This window comes from Trachypithecus francoisi, unplaced genomic scaffold (assembly GCF_009764315.1).
Source record: "Trachypithecus francoisi isolate TF-2019V2 unplaced genomic scaffold, Tfra_2.0 Lachesis_group2, whole genome shotgun sequence".
Lineage (NCBI taxonomy): Eukaryota > Metazoa > Chordata > Mammalia > Primates > Cercopithecidae > Trachypithecus > Trachypithecus francoisi.
Window position 1 is genome coordinate 79,511,245 of NW_022681465.1, and position 19,376 is coordinate 79,530,620.

General features: G+C 36.8%; 1 protein-coding gene across 1 annotated transcript; it reads right to left on the minus strand.

Annotated features, from left to right (window-relative positions):
* Window positions 1–5,497: 5,497 nt before the first annotated feature.
* On the minus strand, window positions 5,498–13,715 carry MRPS30 (mitochondrial ribosomal protein S30). Its single transcript, XM_033179511.1, has 5 exons — window positions 13,067–13,715; window positions 11,481–11,626; window positions 10,634–10,739; window positions 9,270–9,446; window positions 5,498–7,706 (listed from the first exon to the last, which is right to left on the minus strand). The coding sequence occupies exons 1-5, from the start codon at window positions 13,647–13,649 to the stop codon at window positions 7,417–7,419; spliced, it is 1,302 nt and encodes a 433-aa protein (XP_033035402.1). The 5' UTR covers window positions 13,650–13,715; the 3' UTR covers window positions 5,498–7,416.
* Window positions 13,716–19,376: the final 5,661 nt, after the last annotated feature.

A 19,376-nucleotide genomic window follows, 5' to 3' on the forward strand; every position in this document is an offset into this window, starting at 1 on the left:
GGAACCATAGGGGAACCATATGGGGAATCAGACAAGGAGTTTATATGGGAGCTTAAGGAATTGGGTTCAGGGTTGGGGCTAGTATTTGTGTTTAACAACATGTTTGATGTTTCAGTGTTTCAGGAAGCCTAAACAAGTTTATCCGTGCCTGGGAACACTAAAGGGCGTGGCTTGGGTTCAAGTCTGCAGAAAACATGGCCCCGACACAGAGCAGTCAAAAGCACTCTGTGTTTCTGAGTCAGGAAAAAGAAAGCAGAGGGAACACCACCAATATGAAGTATATTTACAAATGTTATCCTCCCATGAGACGATGCAATTTAAAAATAAACATCTATTTCTCAAAGAAAATTTTACAGTGCTCAGAAATAAGTATGACATCAGCACCTTGAAAATTCTGTGCAAAATATAAAAACAAGATATTATGTGCAATAGTTATTGACATACATTTCCACTGGTTATCCACTGACATATTACGAATCCGCATTGAAAATATCTGCTGAGCAGCAAATTGTGCAAAAATCAGTAAAAACAGTATAGATTGGGTACTCACTGGTGTCCTGAATAAGTATGAAGAGGATTCCTAAATGTCTAGTTTAATAACCCATTTCCTTCCCTAATACTGTCCTTACTTCTAAGCTCCTACATTCAATTAAAATATATCCTTATTTATCCTTTTCTCCACACTACTTCCATTGTTTCTCAGCATGGGTATATTTCAATTCCCCCTTACTGGTGATGGCAGAGTAATGGTGTCAAAGTTTCCAAAGACATTAATTCTAAATATATATATATATATATATTTTATTTATTTATTTATTTATTTATTTATTTATTTATTATACTTTAAGTTCTAGGGTACATGTGCATAACGTGCAGATTTGTTACATATGTATACTTGTGCCATGTTGGTGTGCTGCACCCATCAACTCGTCAGCACCCATCAATTCATCATTTATATCAGATATAACTCCCAATGCAATCCCTCCCCCCTCCCCCCTCCCCATGATAGGCCCCGATGTGTGATGTTCCCCTTCCCGAGTCCAAGTGGTCTCATTGTTCAGTTCCCACCTATGAGTGAGAACATGCGGTGTTTGGTTTTCTGTTCTTGTGATAGTTTGCTAAGAATGATGGTTTCCAGCTGCATCCATGTCCCTACAAAGGACGCAAACTTTTTTTCTCATTTTCAGGTTGGTTAATTCTCTCTTCAGTTGTCTTGTTAGCAGATTCACTCTACGGGCTCTATAGGTTCCCTCTGGCAAGCTGCCAGGTTGTAAATTGCCCTAATGGAGAGGTCCATGGGACAAGGAACTGAAGAATGCTTTCATCCAACAGCCAGGAAGCTACTGAGGTCCTCAGTCCAAGAACCTGCTAGCAAGTACATAAATCTGAAGCAGATCCTTCCCCAGCTCAGCCTCCAGAAGAGACTACCCCAACCAATGCTTTGATTGCAGCCTAAAGCAGGGAACCCACTTAAGCCATGGTTGGATTCCTGACCAACAAAAACTGAGATAATAAAAGTATGTTAAGTCAATAAGTTTGAGCAATATGTTGCACAGCAATAGATAACTAACACATTTGGAGTTCTTATTTTTTACGGTTTAGTTTTTCTAGTTTTCAAATTTATATTTGGCTTTTTTTTTTTTCCCACAAATCTGAAGTGACTTTTTTATAGTTTCCAATTCTATATGGAAATTTTCCATCTTTCATCTCCTTGAATACAGTCTTAAAGTCTATCTCACAATGCAATTATTTGGTGCCCCTTTGGGTCTACTGTTTCTGCCAGTTTTCATTCCGTCTTTCTCCTCCTGTATCCAGGATATGTGGAGATACCGTATTTGAAAAAGTACCCAAATAATTTGAGGCCTAGGAAAATATTCTTCCTCCAGGCTTATATCTTTCAGGTTCCTAGGGGCATTAGAAACCTAAGGTCACCTTAGTCCACTTCCAAAATCTCATAATTTACTAAGCCACCTTGATGATTTGATTTTAAACTACACTCGATGTGAATGGTCTACTTCTGTTTCACCATTATCCCTAGGATGCTGTCCTTCAGGATCTCTAACCAAAAAATTCTACCAGAGTCACAACCTTGGAGGTCCTATACTTTTAACTTTCGTCCTTCTAGTCTCCCAAGGTATTAAAACACTACACGTTTTCAGCCTCTTCCTTGGCTAACAAATCCCTCCTCCAGAGCAAAAGCAGGCCCAACAGCAAGTTCAACTTTGGGGATTTCCATTTTATTTAATACATCAGCCTGGCAATGAATCATCACCTTTCCAACACATTCAAGCAGATGTTTGTTGGGATCTGTAATCAGGTGTTAAACCAGGAAGATTGAACCAAATAATCTAGCATAAAGTAGAAGTTGAAAGCAGAAGTTCAAGAGTTTTTGTTGCTGTTGTCTGTTCTTTGGTAAGTCACCTCACAGCTTATTAGCCAGCCTGTGTTTGAACCACTATTTGGGCACCTTCTCTATTCTAATAAAGCCTCATCCCTGCACAAGCATCCTAACCATTTTTCTCAAATGGAGAGAGGGGTGCTATAAACAACCCAATTTAGTCTAGAAAGGGAAACTAAATACTTTGTGTAACGTCCAAATACTTTCTGGTTGCCAATTTTGGTTCTAGAGAAACGGACAAAATTTCTCCCAACCTCAGGCCGGGCACAGTAGCTCACACCTATAATCCCAGCACTTTGGGAGGCCAGGTAGGCGGCTCACTTGAGGTCAGGAGTTCACGATCAGCCTGGCCAACATGGTGAAAACCCATTTACTAAAAATACAAAAATTAGCCAGACATGATGGCTCCCAACTACTCGGGAGGCTGAGGCAGGAGAACTGCTTGAACCCAGGAGGTGGAGGCTGCAGTGAGCCAAAATCCACAGTACTTGAGCCTGGGAAACAGAGCCAGACTCAGTACTTTAAAGATAAAAAAAAAAAAAAAAAAAAAAAAAAAAAAAAAAAAAAATTCTCCCAACTTCATAAGTAAACTGCCTAAACAAAACAAATCAGGATTCATTTAGCAGAAGACGAAGGTACCAGAGGTTCATGTATTTCGCCAGATAACTTTATCACCCTCCAACCCAAAGACTAGAGGTTTTAATTATCTCAAATGAACTTGAATTCTTTTGAACTTGTGATTATCATAATACCTCTTATTAGAAAAGTGAGATTTTTAAAATCTAGTAAGTAATCATAAAGGTATAATTTTGCTACTAATAATGCAAGTTCTTAACAGCTGTCTTGGCCTCATGGGTCATAAACTAATGGCCTCAGTAACAAAATATTTAATAGAAATTAGTGAGACAGGCCCAATGATGTGGGCCAAGAGAGGAGAAATGAGAAGTGGTGGGAACTGTGGCCAATTGGAGAGAGTATGCACATCTAAAGGGACTCAGAGCAGGTAATTCCAGTCCCTGTATATTGTTAACGTGCAAGAACATAAACCCGGAGTTGCCAGATCTTCCAGTTTTTCAAGAGAACCTGGAATAATGAATGTTCTATGATCCTCTTGTTAAATATTGGCAATTAATTAAAAAACAAACAAAAGACATTGCATAGGGTAACAATGAATGGCATAAACAAAGCTCAATTATCTCTGATGCTCCTTTCAGTTTTAAATCCTGTTCACCTTGTTTATTAGTACTATTAATAATGACTGAGAGAAAACTCTTAAAAGTCTTAAAAAGATCCTAATAAAAGTGCTCATAACATAAATACTGTAAATAAAAGTCTGGTTTCACATGAACTGGAGACACAAAGAAATACTTTGTAAGTGGCTAAACTTCATGTAAGCTTTCATTTATCTAAGGTCAAGATGGCTTTTAGTAATTCAAACCAAGAATTAAAATGAAAATTAAAAATCTAGCTAGTTCATTTATAAAGCCTATTGACCACTTGGGTGCATATTGCTGCAGTATATATTTCTACAGTATGAATAAGGCCATCATAATATTAAACCTTAGACTTCTGCACAAACTATTATAGAAGACTCAAAAGCAAGTTTCAAGTGTCAAACGCTATTTATAAAAATGTTACAAAGTGAAATGTGCAATTCTGTTGTATGACAAAGAGAACAAAAGACAATCAAAATCTGAAACAGAATTCAGTATTTCCCACAGAGGAAAAGAACAGAACTGTGATTGAGAAATGGAGATTAATCTGTACTAAAAAGAATGGCTTACAGCCTGGGTCTCCAACCCGTTATAAGCCATAATCACAGATATGTTTATTTGCACAGTAGCTGCTGCTGAATTTCAGTCTACTATGTGCTTATTATTCACCAAAATAGTAATCATATCTATACCTTTGAAATATTTTCTTGCTCCTTATGAAATCTCTTAATCTTCCCTGATTATTTTTTATTGCTATTGTTTGTCTTTATAAAATCTCCTTACCAAACTTTGGGGAACAAAGCCCTTTCAGGTTGAAAAATTCAAACTGTCCAATCAAGTATTGGCCAATATTAATGTTGTAAACCTGTAGGTCTCTTTGTATCTATTCTCAATATTCTCCATGCAATTTTTCTCACTAGTGCCTTGCTCTTTTCTTTCTCCTGCCTCTATCCAAAGCCACAATTTTACCAATTTCTCTAATAATTTTTACAATTATCCTAAACATGTTTTATGTAAATTAACCTTACCTTTTATTTAATGTAAGCATTACACAATGTACACTAGAACTTAACATAAAGTGCAATAGGCATAGTAATTTTAACTATATTGGTTGTCTTAGTATATTTGGGCTACAATAACAAAATTCCATTAACTGAACAGCTTATAAACAGCAGATATTTGTTTCTCACAGTTCTGGAGGCTAGGAAGTCCAAGATCAAGGCACCAGCAGATTCAGTGTTTGGTGAGGATCTATTCTCTGGCTCACAGATGGTGCCTTCTCACCATGTTCTCACAGGGTGTAAGGGATGAAAAAGTTCCCTTGGGTCTATTTTATAAGGGCACTAATTCCATTCATGAAGGTGCTGCCCTGCTCCAGTCACCTTCCAAAAGGCCTTACCTCCTAATACTATAGTCATGGGGATTAGGATTTTGACGTAAATTTTTGAAAAACCCAAATATTAAGACCTAGGTACTGGTCTATTAAAATATCTCATTAAAAAATCTAAAGCCCTCTTGCCTAGTATCTAAGTTTTCCATTTCCAGAGATGAGTAGGCTAAAATACATGTATAATGAAACTTACGTAAATTTCTTTAAATAACATTTTCTTAAATAACAAATGTAATCATGAAATGCTTTTTCAAATACAATTTCATAATGAATTTGCTTATAATTAAGTGGAATTTGATACATGTTGATGGTTCCATATTAGAGTCCACTCAACTAGTTTCTTAAAATACTTTCTGATTATAAAAATAATGTTCTCACATTCTGGGGGGTAATTATGAAAATTAGATAATTAGAGGGAAAAATTGTCCATAATCTTAATCACACAGTCTGTTTAGTTACAATGCTGATGCTTATCATTCAGATACAAAACACAAAGTTGAAACCAAACTAAATTTGAATGTGCTTACAAATATATTTAAATCCATGGAATTTGATAAAATCATCTAGGGAGAGTGTGGTTAAATAAAAATGGAGTCTAGAAAAGAAAAAAAAGTACATCAATATTTGAAGAAAAGTGAGAGGAAGAACAGCAAAGAGAAATATGACAGAATAGCCAATGAGATAGAAGGCAAACCAACATGTTTCACTGAAGGCAATAAAAAGATTACTTTAAGAACGAAGGAGTGGTCAACCATGCAAAATGTGTCAGACCTTACTGAGTACAATACAGAAAACTGTCCAGTGGATTTTGCTATGTAGGGACTAATGGCTATCCATTATCAGCAGTTCCAGAAGAACCCAAATCAGATTGGTTATATACACCTCATGAGAATCAGCTGAAAAAGTACTGGCTTTAATGAACAACTTAAATTGGTCTTTTACAAAATAAGTATATAGCTATCAGTATCACCTATATAAAGCCACTTTTAAAAACTATAAAGAAGTATAAAATTGGAAAGAAAATCCATTTCCAACTACACAGAAATGTAGGCATACATAGTAAATGCATGGAGAAAAAAGAAACTCTAAACTTTGCTGAGAAATAAAAGATGTAAATACGGCGGGTACAGTGGCTCACACCTGTAATCCCAGCACTTTGGGAGGCCGAGGTGGGTGGATCACCTGAGGTCAGGAGTTCAAGACCAGCCTAACCAACATGGTGAAACCCCGTCTCTATTAAATACAAAAAAAAATTATCCAGGCATGGTGGTGCATGCCTGTAATTAATCCCAGCTACTTGGGAGGCTGAGGTAGAAGAATCGCTTAAACCCAGGACGCGGAGGTGATAGTGAGCCGAGACTGTGCCATTGCACTTTAGCCTGGGCAACAAGAGCAAAAACTCTGTTTCAAAAAAAAAAAAAAGCAAGTAAATAAGAAGATATACCAGATCTTAAACTAAAAAGGTTGACTACCTTAAATTCATTAATTCACATCCATTCAATCAACATTTATTGATTTCTTACTTCTATGAATCTAGGCACTTGGAATGGATTAGCAAATAAAGCATGTAAAGTTCAAAGCTTAGAGTAATTTGATTTCAATGAGGTTATCCCTTATGTTTCACCATTATACTGTCCTATTAATATCTATCTTTTCTTTTAAAACCAAGATTGAGAATTCTATCAAAGCCTTCTTTCTCCTTTGAGCAACTAATGTTCTGTATTAGCATTACTTCCTAACATTAGTCCATTACTGAATTGATTAATTCTACTCTGCTGTAGTAGGTTCTTCTGTTTGTTTTGAGACAGTCTTGCTCTGTCGCCCAGGCTGGAGTGCAGTGGCACAATCTCGGTTCACTGCAAACTCTGCCTCCTGGGTTCCAGCGATTCTTGCGCCTCAGCCTCCGGAGTAGCTGGGATTACAGGTATGCACCACCAGGCCAGGCTAATTTTTGTATTTTTAGTAGAGATGGGGTTTTGCCATGTTGCCCAGGCTGGTCTCAAACTCCTGGACTCAAGTGATCCACCCACCTTGGCCTCCCAAAGTATTGGGATTACAGGCGTGAGTCATTGCACCCAGCTGCAGTGGGTTCTTTTAATTATTGAATTCAGTATGTTAGTATTTTATTTGGGATTTCTGCATTTATATTAAAATGTGCATTTAATAGTTCAATAACTCAATTTGTCTTATCAGTTAGCAATACACAAATGCAATTACTTTTAAATCAATAAAAGGTAACTAAAATTAAATCTTTCAGTGATGAATTTCAGCAGAGTAAGAGATCTAATAACAGGCTGACATAAGAAATATTTATCTCAAAAATTATGTATTTAATAGTTGACAGTTACAAATCTCATTACTGTTCCTTCAGTAAAATTTAAATATTCCCAAAGTTCTCAATCAAGTATGTTTTTTCAGTTTTCCAACAGCTGTGCTTTTTCTTCTTTTGGTCTATTCAGTAGAAAGTGAACTATCTGAAGTAGAACATCATCATTAAAACCTTTCACATCATTATCCTCAATTGTTTCATAAAGAGGCTTACTTTGTGTACCCCAACATATATTTTTACGAGGGTTATTTTGATCAGCTTGTGTAGTCAGTGCCAAAGTATTTAGCTGGTAGCAGAAAAAGGAAAAGTATTTTCCATCTGTGATCACAGCCTGGGAGACAAAAGGTCGAGTAACATCTGCTTCACTCCAGAATCCTGTAGAAGAAAGTTATGCTGAAATTTACATACAGAATATATCTTACCCAAACAAAACAAACACATTAGACAAATTATCAAATACCTCCTACAACTTAGATACTTTATGTAACAAAATCCCTGAAGACCTCAAAGTTTCCTTATTATCTCCATTCTAACCCTATATTTCATTTCTGCACAAATAATATTTTCCTCCCTTCTAGTATCCTCAATCTCATGATTAATCTTTTTCAACAACGTCAGCCTTATTTGCTTCATCTAAGAGCAGCAAGCTCTATTTATGCAGATGCCTTCTACATCTGGTACTATGTCATTACCCAACTACCAAGCAGTAACTTTATTTCTCCACACGTATCTTACGTCATCTTTAATGGAGATAGCAAATGAGTAACACTGTTAACATGAGGAATTAATTTTATTGTAAAAAGAAGTACTTTATCTTTCAAAAATAAAGTGCCATTCTACCATCTTCAAGAAAGTTACTTCTTTCTTTGTCTAATTCCGTCTACTCCTACTCCCACTTTCTCTATTCAATTCTGTTATAGAAATCTAAGTCAATTTTGAGTATAAGGTTAAAATACATATATACGTTAAAAAAAAAGAACATGTATTACATTACTTCAGGTTTTAGAATACAATCCAAACGCCCCACAATGAGCTCTAATAGTCCTGTAACATATAGCCTTTGGCTTCTGCTATGTCCTTCTACATCATTCTCCTTGTCCCACTCTTCATTACCCTTCATGTTGTTCCTAAATATTTCAGGCCTGTTCCCACCTCAGGGACTTTTTTACTTGCTGCTCCTTTTGCCTGGAAGTGTCTTCCTCCAGATTTGTGCACAGGCAGCTCCTCGTCATTCAGGTCTTAGGATAAGTCATTTTTAGAGACCTCACCTGAATGACTTTTAAAAAATAAATTCTTCTCCATACCTCATTTATACCTGCCCCCCTATAAATCATTCTACTCTTTATGCTAAAGTATTTTGCCCACAGTATTACCACTAGTTATAAATATTACACGTTTATTATCTTTTACCACCGCCCCCCCACCCCACTATAATATAAGCTCTAAGAAAGCAGGATCTGTTTCATTCAACACTGCATCTTGAACAGAGTATAGCATATAAAAAAGCAGTTACTGTTTACTGAATGAACAATCTCCTAATTCAAATCCTGGATATAACCTTTAAAGAAATTACATAGGATAGCCATTGATTTAATATAAATGTTTAATACACAAAATCATTACCTTTTCTACCTTCTGAAAGCTATTATCATCTAGAAAGGGTTGACTTAGTTGGCTACAGTCTTTAAAATGCGTGCAAAAGTACATTCACACAGGAGATGGTCAAAGTAAAAGATAAAGACAATTACCTCAGTGTCAGATTTCAACTGTATAGTATTTAAACACGGATTTTAAAACAAGTATAATTTGGGCCAATGTAAAAGTTTAAAGATGTTAAGATTCAACCTATGTTTCAACCCAAAGAAAACAATTTTAACCATTATATTCTTAGAATGTTACAAATATCTTCAAAGAAAATGCTATAAAATTAGTTTTTACCTTGATACATAGCTTGTGCTCCAGTCCAAGCAAAAAGGCTTGCAATACCATTAGCTCTAAAAACAACTTCTATCTGATCAGCACAGTTTTGTCTCAAAAGTCTTTCCCTTCTTAATTTGTCAGGTAACAGATGAAACTGGGTGTGACCGTAACAGCAAGGATCTGCAGTTTTTGAGCCTGAAGAGCAAAGAAAAACATTTCAGATGAAACAAACATGTAGAACATCTGGAGCACGTTTTAGTATTTGCGCCGTTTTTTCCTTCTTTATACATCATATTCTCAGTACTCTAAATACATAAGTAGGAATATTAATATACTTATATATCGTATGGATCATAATAAAATTAACTTTCACAGAAAAGCATAATTTCCCAATCTGCTAGCTATCATAAAGCCCATCAAAACAAGGAAGAAGTTGAAAGAATATATACAAAAGTTATTCAAAATTTCTATTATCTGTTTTCTCAAATCCTTTAGTCATGATTAGCTATGGTTGTCTCCTTGTCATATTAACCAAGAGGATACAACTACTTCAAGACTCTAAAAACTTATTTAATGAAATAATTACACACTTTGTTCCTAATTTTTAAAAATTATTTTTACACTACTTTTCTAAGTAAAAAAAAAAAAAGTAGCAACATTTCATGAAATGCTGACATTCTTGATTTTAGTGGTAAAGTCTTTTCAACAAGGAGTTCCTTGCAGGTCACTCCCTAAGACCACAGTGACTGAGAAGAGGCTGATAAAATAGGTCTGGAGGGCTAGTATAAAACCTTCTTAAGACTTCTTCACATTGGGTAGAAATTAACAAAGGAAGAAAAAATGACAAAATAAGCTGCACGAGGGAGGGCAAACATCAGGCATTATGAATTTGTGAATTCCTGATCTTATCACCATGCATGGCGCAAATAGAACACTTAAAAAAGCCAACTGCTATCTCAAGTCCAGTTCTAAAAGTTTTTACTTTTAAAAAAACACAAATTTATTTTTCTATCTAATAAGTCAACAAAGCCTATTTTCTAAAAAGTTAAATACTGCTATTTCGGTAGAAACAAGTAATATTTCAAATAACAAACTTAAACAATATTTTCTTTCCAGTGTTTATGCATGTTGAAGTAACCTGAGATTATGAATTATATTGCTCATGGACTATGTAAACCTATCGGTAATCAAGAATTAATTCCTCATTGTAGTCAATACTCCAAATTCGCATAGGACATTTTGAGATTATGAATTACATTGCTCACGGACTATGTAAACCTCTCGGTAATCAAGAATTAATTCCTCATTGTAGTCAATACTCCAAATTCGCATAGGACACTTTGAACACATTTATAGTACAATATGTCAAAAGAGAAACTTACCAACAAATATACGGTTTTCATACTGCCGTTTGAATAATGGAAGTTTGTCTGGTTTACATTTTATAGTGGGGATTTCTATAGGAACAGAATAATCCAATGGCACAAACTTAAAGAAAAAGAAAAGACATACTAAATTCACAGCAACATTAGTATGCATTTTACTCACACTCATTAAATTTAAAAATCTTAAAATGAGGTGGTTTCACAAAATGATGTGATAATACTATCATTGAATGATGGGCTAAATCCAGCAAGCCACCTGTTTTTACAGGTAAAGTTTTACTGGAAGACAGCCCACACAAACTCATTTATAAACTGTGTATGGCACTCTGCACCGTAAGAGCAGAGCTGAACACTGGCAACAGAGATTTACAGCCTGTACAGCCTAAAATATTAACTATCCAGATCTTTACAGAAAAAGTATGTCAACACTGACACGAAAGCATAGACAATACTCAAAATATACTTTCTTCCAAAAGAACTGTAAATATGTAAAATGGCCAAGCTGATAAGTGTTAAACTTCCTTGATTTATGACTAGCTAGTGCACTCTAGTAAATTACAATCATAAACTATTTCAGAATGTTTATATTAAGAGAAACATAGATCTGTATGGTCCGGCAAAATGACACCTTAACCTGTTTTTGTTAAAATGATTATCTGACCTTTTGGAGTATACCATAGCAGATTAAAAAAGCTAAAAAGATTTTTGAGATGTGATGTCTTCAAAAAGGAAACCTGAAAGGCAAGAGATCCATCTGAAACATTTTATTCTACTATTACTTAACCTGCCTATGACAGATCCTACGTGAGATATCAACAGATACATAATCACAACAAATCCTTACCTCTGCGAGTTGCTTGGATATTCGAATCTGGTTGTTTGGTTTATCATCTATCTGGTATCGCAAGTTATCAATTCGACCTTTTCGATGACCACGAGGAATAATTTCTTCACCACGCACCCAGTAAAAATGAACTGGACATCTATAATCTATCAAAAAGATATTCAAAATTTTTTTCATCTGATCATCTAAATAAAATTTGGTTACTATTAGAATACTAAAGAGTACTAACTTAGCAAATGATAAGAATGCTGGAGGTAAGAGTCTGGGTTATGTGACAATTTAACTATTATGACTTAAATATAACATTCAAACATTTATTGTCTATTTGTGCCATCATTACTCTGAACATTAACCAAAGAGATTTGTCATTAGGAGTAATAAAAGAAAATAAGACTAACAAGAGTATCATTCACCATAAACAAAAATAGGACTATTTTATGAACTACCAATTCAATTTTCACAATAACTCCCAAAGGTATGTATACTTTTCATTATCTCCATTTTATAGAAGAGGAACCTAGGTCTTGACAAAGTTAAATAGATTTTCTAGGCCATCCATCAGGAGTAGTCTAAGTTCATGACGCTTTCCTCAAGACTTCTTTCTCAACTGGGGAAGGGAAAAAACATGTATACAGCAAGGCTAGGTTGAGCACACATCTACAGTCCTAACATTACTTCAATATTAAGACATCCACTTCGTAGAAGATATAAAATGATGAACGCGTCAAAAACAGTAATTTTTAAAATTATCTATATGTTAATTACTTTTCATGTCCGCCCTGAGCAGTTACACAGAAGCTGCTGATTGTTTACTAGGAACTTGGAATGGGGGTTTGAAGTTTGATTCCCCACCCTGCGCCAATCTATTAGCTATAGGGTCCTCAGGCTAACCCATTTAACGTTTCTATGCCTCAGTTTGTTACGTTTTGGTCTTTTGTTTGCATTTACCAAAGCATTGCTACCTATTGTGAACGGTTATTGTGAGGATTAATAAGTTGGCACATATAAAATTTAGAACAGGGCCTAGTACATAAATAGTAAACGTTAGGTATCTTAGTTAATATTTCATTTAATCTTCACAATTCTACGACGAAGAACCACTACCGTAAAATGCGAAAAATTAAGCAAAAAAGAAATTACTAAAGAAAAAGAAAAGGCACACTAAATTTAAAATTAAGCTACAAAGAATACTACTCAGCCGTGTGACACACCGTCACACAGCTTTCTAGTGGAACAGCAAAAAGGAAACCTGGCCCGCCCCACTCTCTTAAGTGGCGTTTCTCTTCATCACCACTGCTCTTCCATTTGGCTTAACACTCACAAAGTAGAGTCCAGGACTGGAATCCTGGAGAGCTCAGGCTACTAGAGTTGAAGAGCTGGTAGGTGTTAGCACAGCTACAAACACGTAGTCTCTAGATTCCTAACGCAGTGACTGTTACAAAACTAGGTTACCCCAGATAGGAACGAAAGGACTAGGAAAACAAGAACGAAGCAGAGAGAAAGAAATGACGAGGGGTAAATCTGCGACGGAGTAACCCAGTACAATCCCCATCTCTCCCTTCCGCCCTGGGGGATCCAAGGCTCACCGAGGGCGGCGGCGGCCAGGGCCGGGTTGTGTGGGCTGAGGAGGCCCACGAGGGTCGCCACCAGCTGATCCAGGAAGGGCAAAGATATGACCTCGCTCTCCTCGTAACGATGCACGCGCCGTTTACGCCCCAGGTAAAAGTGCTCCTGCAGTAGGCAGTCGCAGGCGAGGGCACGCAGCGCCGCGAGGTCCAGCGCGGGTTCGGGTTCGGGCTCCGCGGGGGGCGGCGGCAGACCCGACAGGAACACGGTCTTGGTGAAGTACTGGTACCAGCGGTCAGCGTTCAGCGCGAACGTCTGCGGGTAAACCATGTACTTCATAAACTGCATCTTGGTGAGAATTCGCAGCTTCTCGTCTACCGACTCTGCAGCGTGCACCGTCGCCTGCCAGCGTTCGATTCGCCGCAGCCGTGCCGCCTTGCTGTCGGCTGTCATGGAGGCCACAATCGGCGGGTACCGCGCGACGGGGGTCGCTGCGACATCTTGGCAGGTCGTTTCTGTAGCCGTGGCGGCGGCATGAGCCGCGGTGTGCAATGAAAGGCTCGGACGGCGGAGCATAGGCCTCCAACACCTGGCCGCCGCCATCTTTACCCGCGGTTCCGGATCCAGAGGTCGACTTAAACAATTGTCCCTCTCTTGCTGTAGGGGCCAATAGGAAAGCGTAATCTGAGCCAGTCTAGGAAAGGCAGAGTCTCAGTGGGCGTGGATTATGTTGCGTCATTCATGGTTTAGCCAATCATAAAGTTCTCCAGTCGCGGTTTCCTGCGTTTGTAGATGGAAGGAAGAGCTTGTGTGCTTAGGCCTTACGCTGGGAGGAGATGCTGCCACGTAGGTTACTTTTAGGACCCTATAGGGCAACCTCCCTTTCCAGGAACTGTTTGGGAACATACTGCAGAAAAATGGCAAGCCCTTGGTAAAACGTATTGGCTTCATTTGTGTGTCTCACAACACTTCTTTTCAGTTTTAGTTCTAGGAATAGGAATTTATTTTTGAAAATACATTACTAGCATGTTTTTCAGTATACTTGATTATATTTAAAAATTATGCAAGCATCACTCGTGACCTACTACTAATCTTTGGGAAAATAATTCCATATATTTATCTGTGCTTAAATACAGATAATTTGTTTAATGATATTTATTTTGAAAAGGGGGCGTATTTTTACTTGGATTTAACTGGGGAAGACATAAAAAGGAAATAAAACTATTAAAGAATTGTGTTTAAATTTTGTCTTGTGTTAAAACCATTATAAATTCAACACGAGTTGTTCTTACTAATCTGTGAGCCTCTTAAAAAGGGACTGATTTAATTTTTAATATTAGGCAACAAATCAATACCTGTGCATTAGGGTGCTCAGTAAATATATGCTAAAAAAAAAAATCACCAAAATCTCATCTTATTTGGGGTAATCTAATTTATTGATTCACTCTTCTATAATTAGGAACTAGAATATTAATTTGGATTTATTGTAATAATTCTTCAGAGTATTAAAACCCAAATGTCTTGTTGCTAAAAAGAATTTATAACTGTATTTTTAAGTCAAAACAGATGGTACGGTTTAACTTTGAAACTGCAAGTCTATTAAATTGACCTTTAGAAGTAAAATACGGGCCGGGCGCGGTGGCTCAAGCCTGTAATCCCAGCACTTTGGGAGGCCGAGATGGGCGGATCACGAGGTCAGGAGATCGAGACCATCCTGGCTAATATGGTGAAACCCTGTCTCTAAAAATACAAAAAACTAGCCGGGCGACGAGGCGGGCGCCTGTAGTCCCAGCTACTCGGGAGGCTGAGGCAGGAGAATGGTGTAAACCCGAGAGGCGGAGCTTGCAGTGAGCTGAGATCCGGCCACTGGACTCCAGCCTGGGTGGCAGAGCAAGACTCCGTCTCAAAAAAAAAAAAAAAAGTAGTAAAATACAATACTTCAGTTTCATTAATAATATCTTCAGTGAGAAGTTGCTAATGGAATCTAAAATATCCGTTCTACGTTATTAACAAAAGGAGGACATGAAGACTTGAGAACTTTAAAACCGATATTCAATATTTAAAGAGTAAAAGTGAGGTACTCAATGTTATCTAAATCGAAGTGACAGTTTTTCATGTAAATAAGTAATAAATACGCTGCTTGAGAATGTATCATAGAAATCCTAGGTTGATATTTTTTAAATTCTTACAGCATAGATTTTAGGATTAGAAATTAGAGCTAGAGACCAATTAACACCAAAAGACATAATCCTGTCAGAAAGTGCCTTTATGGTTTTTTGTGAGTGAATCAAAATAACTTCAATTGATTCAATACTTGCTGATTATCAACATTATGAACCAAGGAATGAGGCTGTGGGAAAGAAAGTATACTTAATGAAGGGTGGAGCAATCTGGGCCAGAGGAAAGGTCAAGTAAGACTAGCAATGAACAAAACAGCCTATCGATGAGAAAGGACTGAGTCAGAGCCATGGAAAGAAGGCTATCTAATATGATCCAAAGATTTTATGTTACACACAAGGAAACAGACATAAAGCCAAAGTAATATAGCGTGGTAGGGGCAGTATTGGGATTAGAACCCAGGCTGCTGGCTTCTCAGTCAGTTTTACTTAATGGATTTTATTGAGTGTCTTTTATATGTTAGACAGTGATCCAAGTGCTCAGGATAGTTAATGAACCAAGCAAACAAAAGTTTGCACTCTAACAGGGAGACAGACAATAAAATATAATCATAGTAGTAAATTATATGATGTGTTAGAAGGGGATAAGCACACAGGGGGAAAAAAAACAGCTGGAGAAGTGAAGATCATCAGAGCAGTGTATTTGGTGGGGGTGGGGGCAAGTGAGGAGTGTTGTTTGCAATGCTTATTGAAAGGATAACATTCATCTAGCAAAGGTTTGAAGGAAATGAGGAGTGAACCATACCAGTATCAGTGAATGCTGTTCTAGAAAGAGCAGCTAGTATAGGGCCATGAGATGGAAACATGCCTGATGCGTTCAAGAATTAGGTAATTGGCCAGTGTGGTTGAAAGGAATGATGGGTGGGGAACGTAGTAGGAAATGGGACTAGAAAGGAAAAGAGCCAGAAACTAAAGGCTCCTGAAGGCAATTGCTAGGATTAAGACTGGAGAGCCACTGGAGGGTTCTACTCAGAAGACCGTCATGGTGTGACTTAGGTTTTTAGAAGAATTTCTCAGCATATTAGTTGGCTTGGGCTTCCACAACAAAATGCTACATACTGGGTGACTTGAACAACAGACATTTATTTTCTTATAGTTCTGGAAGCTAGAAGTCCAAGATGAGCATGCCAATATGATCAGAATCTGGTGAGGGTTTTCTTCCTGACTTGCAGACAGCTACCTTCTCCTTGTGTCCTCATAGAGTGAAGAGAAAACAACCTCTTTGATGTCTCTTCTCATAAGGGCCCTTGCCTTGTGACCTCATTAAATCTGAGTTACTTCCATAATGTCCCTATCTCACCTTAAGGATTAGGGTTTCAGCATATGAATTTAGTGGGGAGACAATCCAGTCCATTGCATTGTAGCTGATTTGGAAATAAAGATTGTGGCAGGTCAAATTTGGAAGAGGGAAACCAGTTAGCAGACAATTGGCCATATTTTAGGCAAGAACTGATTGTGGCTTAAAAGGATAATAGCAGTGGAGACAGTGGGAAGCAATGAGAAAAAGATGATTCGAGAAAGCCTCTAAAATTTGGGATCTGAGCAGTCGGATGAGAGAAAAAGGCCCATGGACACAGTGTGTTTACTTTTTCATTAATCTCTCATTTTTTTAGGGGAGAGTGGCAGAGAGAGTGGGTTGAGGTTTAGTGAAGGGAATGGGAGAATTTGTAAAGCATATGCTTATCTATTTGTATATGTTTATGTTTAAATTCTCCTGGAAGAAAATTGATGTTAAGATCTTTCCTGTTAATGTTTCCATTGATCTTTGATTTAAAGTATTACAATTCAAAACAGTCAAGCCATGACATTCTCCAATGCTTTTTGAACCCTCTCTACATCATTCATTCAACAGATATTTAAGTGACTGCTATATACCAATACTGTTCTAGGTGCAGAAAATACTGCAATAAAATAAAGGCCTTCATGGAGTTTACATGCTAATGGGTGAAGTAATCTAGCCAAATATGTCACATATACATATTCCAAGTTAAATAGTACTAGGAGCCAAGAAGAAAAATGAAGCAGGAAAGGAGACTGAATAGTGTTAGACATAGGAGTTGAGTGGAATAGTTTCAATAAACTAATCACACAAGGCCTTGCTGAGAAGATGACATTTGAATAACACCTGAAGGGGATAAAGGATAGAGCCATGTGGTGGGAGACACGTCTGATGGGAGGGAGGAAGATTCCAGCCTGAATAAAGGCCCTGATCCTCCTCTAGCATACCTGGAAACTGGGAAGAATAGCAAGGAAGCCAGTACAGTTAAGGTGGAATGGAACACTTTTCCAGCGATCACAATTACCTTACTCAGAAACAGGTTCTGATGAGTGGGATAATATTTGTAACCACAGTATTTTTTGGTATTGAATGTCTGTCTTGATCAATTTTAGTTAGGCATCAGACAATTCTGTTGATGTTTGAATAAGATTAAACTTTCCCAATCAACTGTAGTTTTTACAGAGTTTTTAAATATCAAATTGATGAGGTGAGAAGGAAACAGAAACTATTTCCTACCAACAGATGTAGTGGGAGTTGCAGCTGGTTCTTTTTGAGCATTGTTTCTTTTGCATATATTTCCTACGTAACGCAGATATCTTACCCAGTTGTATGTATAACAAATTTATGTAAAACTGAGAGCATAATATTTTTGGGAAAGAAAGGTGCAGTTTTGTGCTTGATTTGTTTTTGAAGGGTTTCTGATAGTTGGTTCGGAACTAATAGGAAGGAAGCTAAGTCTACATTATATGCCAGCTACTGTATTAAGAACTTCATATGTATTTAAATCTACATAACCACATAGTCACAACCACCTTTCAAAGTAAATATTATCTTCCCTCTCTCCCTCTTTTTTTGGTCTGCAAAGTCATAAAACTCTTACACATCAAGAGATGAAGATTAGCTAAAACAATTTTGAAAAAGAATAAAGTAGGAGGATCGGTCTACTTGATTTCAAGCCTTAATGTATAGCTACAGTAATCAATGGAGAAAGATAACCTTTTTGGCAAATTGTGTTGGGGCAATAGGACATCCATTGGTCAATAAATAAATAAACTTCAATCTATCTCTTACACCTTTTGGAAAAATTAAATTAAAATGACTACAAATTTCAATGAAAGCATACAATTATTACCAAAAAATAAGAGAAAAAAACTGCAGGATATAGGAGTAGGCAAAGAATTCTTAGAGTTGATATCAAAAGCATGATCCATAAAAGTAAAACTTGGTAAGTTTTAACCAGCAATTGCACTCTTGGGACATTTTTCCCAGGTAAATGAAAATTTATTTTCAAGCAAAAACCTTTTCATGATACAGCCTTATTCATTATAGCTCAACATCGGAAACAAACAAGCAGATGTTCTTGAACAGTTGTGTGGTTACAATTCATGCAGTAGACCTGGATAAATCTCCAGAGAATTACACTGGCCTCGCAAAAAGCCAATACCAACAGGTTATGTATGGTAAGATTTCATTTATATAACATTCTTAAGGTAACAAAGTTATAGAAGTGGAACACAGATTAGTAGTTGGTAGAGATTAAGGAGTAGGTGAGATGGGAAGGAAGTGAAAATTCCTATAAAAGAGCAACATAAGGGATTCTCGTGGTAATGGAAATGTTCTCTATCTTAACTGTATCAATGTCAATCCTGGTGTATTACTTTGCTATAGGTCTGCAAGATGTTCCTGGAAATTGGTTGAAAGGTGCAGGAGATTTAGCTGTATTATTCTTGAAAAAGCTTGTTAATCTATAATTATCTTAAAATAAAATTTTAATTAAAAAATAAAAGCAAATGAAGTAGCGTTCTTGGATTTAGGGAGAAATATTGTATGCTTCAGGTTAAGTAGGCTTCAGTAGGTCTGCATCGGTAGCTGTCACAATCCCAGTGATTCTACAAATAGGGGAACCTGAGCATTTTATCTTGAACTACAAATTAATAATTACATTTTAAAATTTATATTACAGTGGAGTATCATATAAAGATATACTTTTTGAATTTATGGGTTTCAGTCCGTTATCTGAAGATTTTATTTCAGGATATTAGAGGGAGTGTTGCAAACTATAAACTACTGTTATAAAAGAGGGCATACAATCTGATAGGATTATGAATGTTTAATGTAGTTTACGTTTATAGTTAGATATGAAAAAATGAAGAT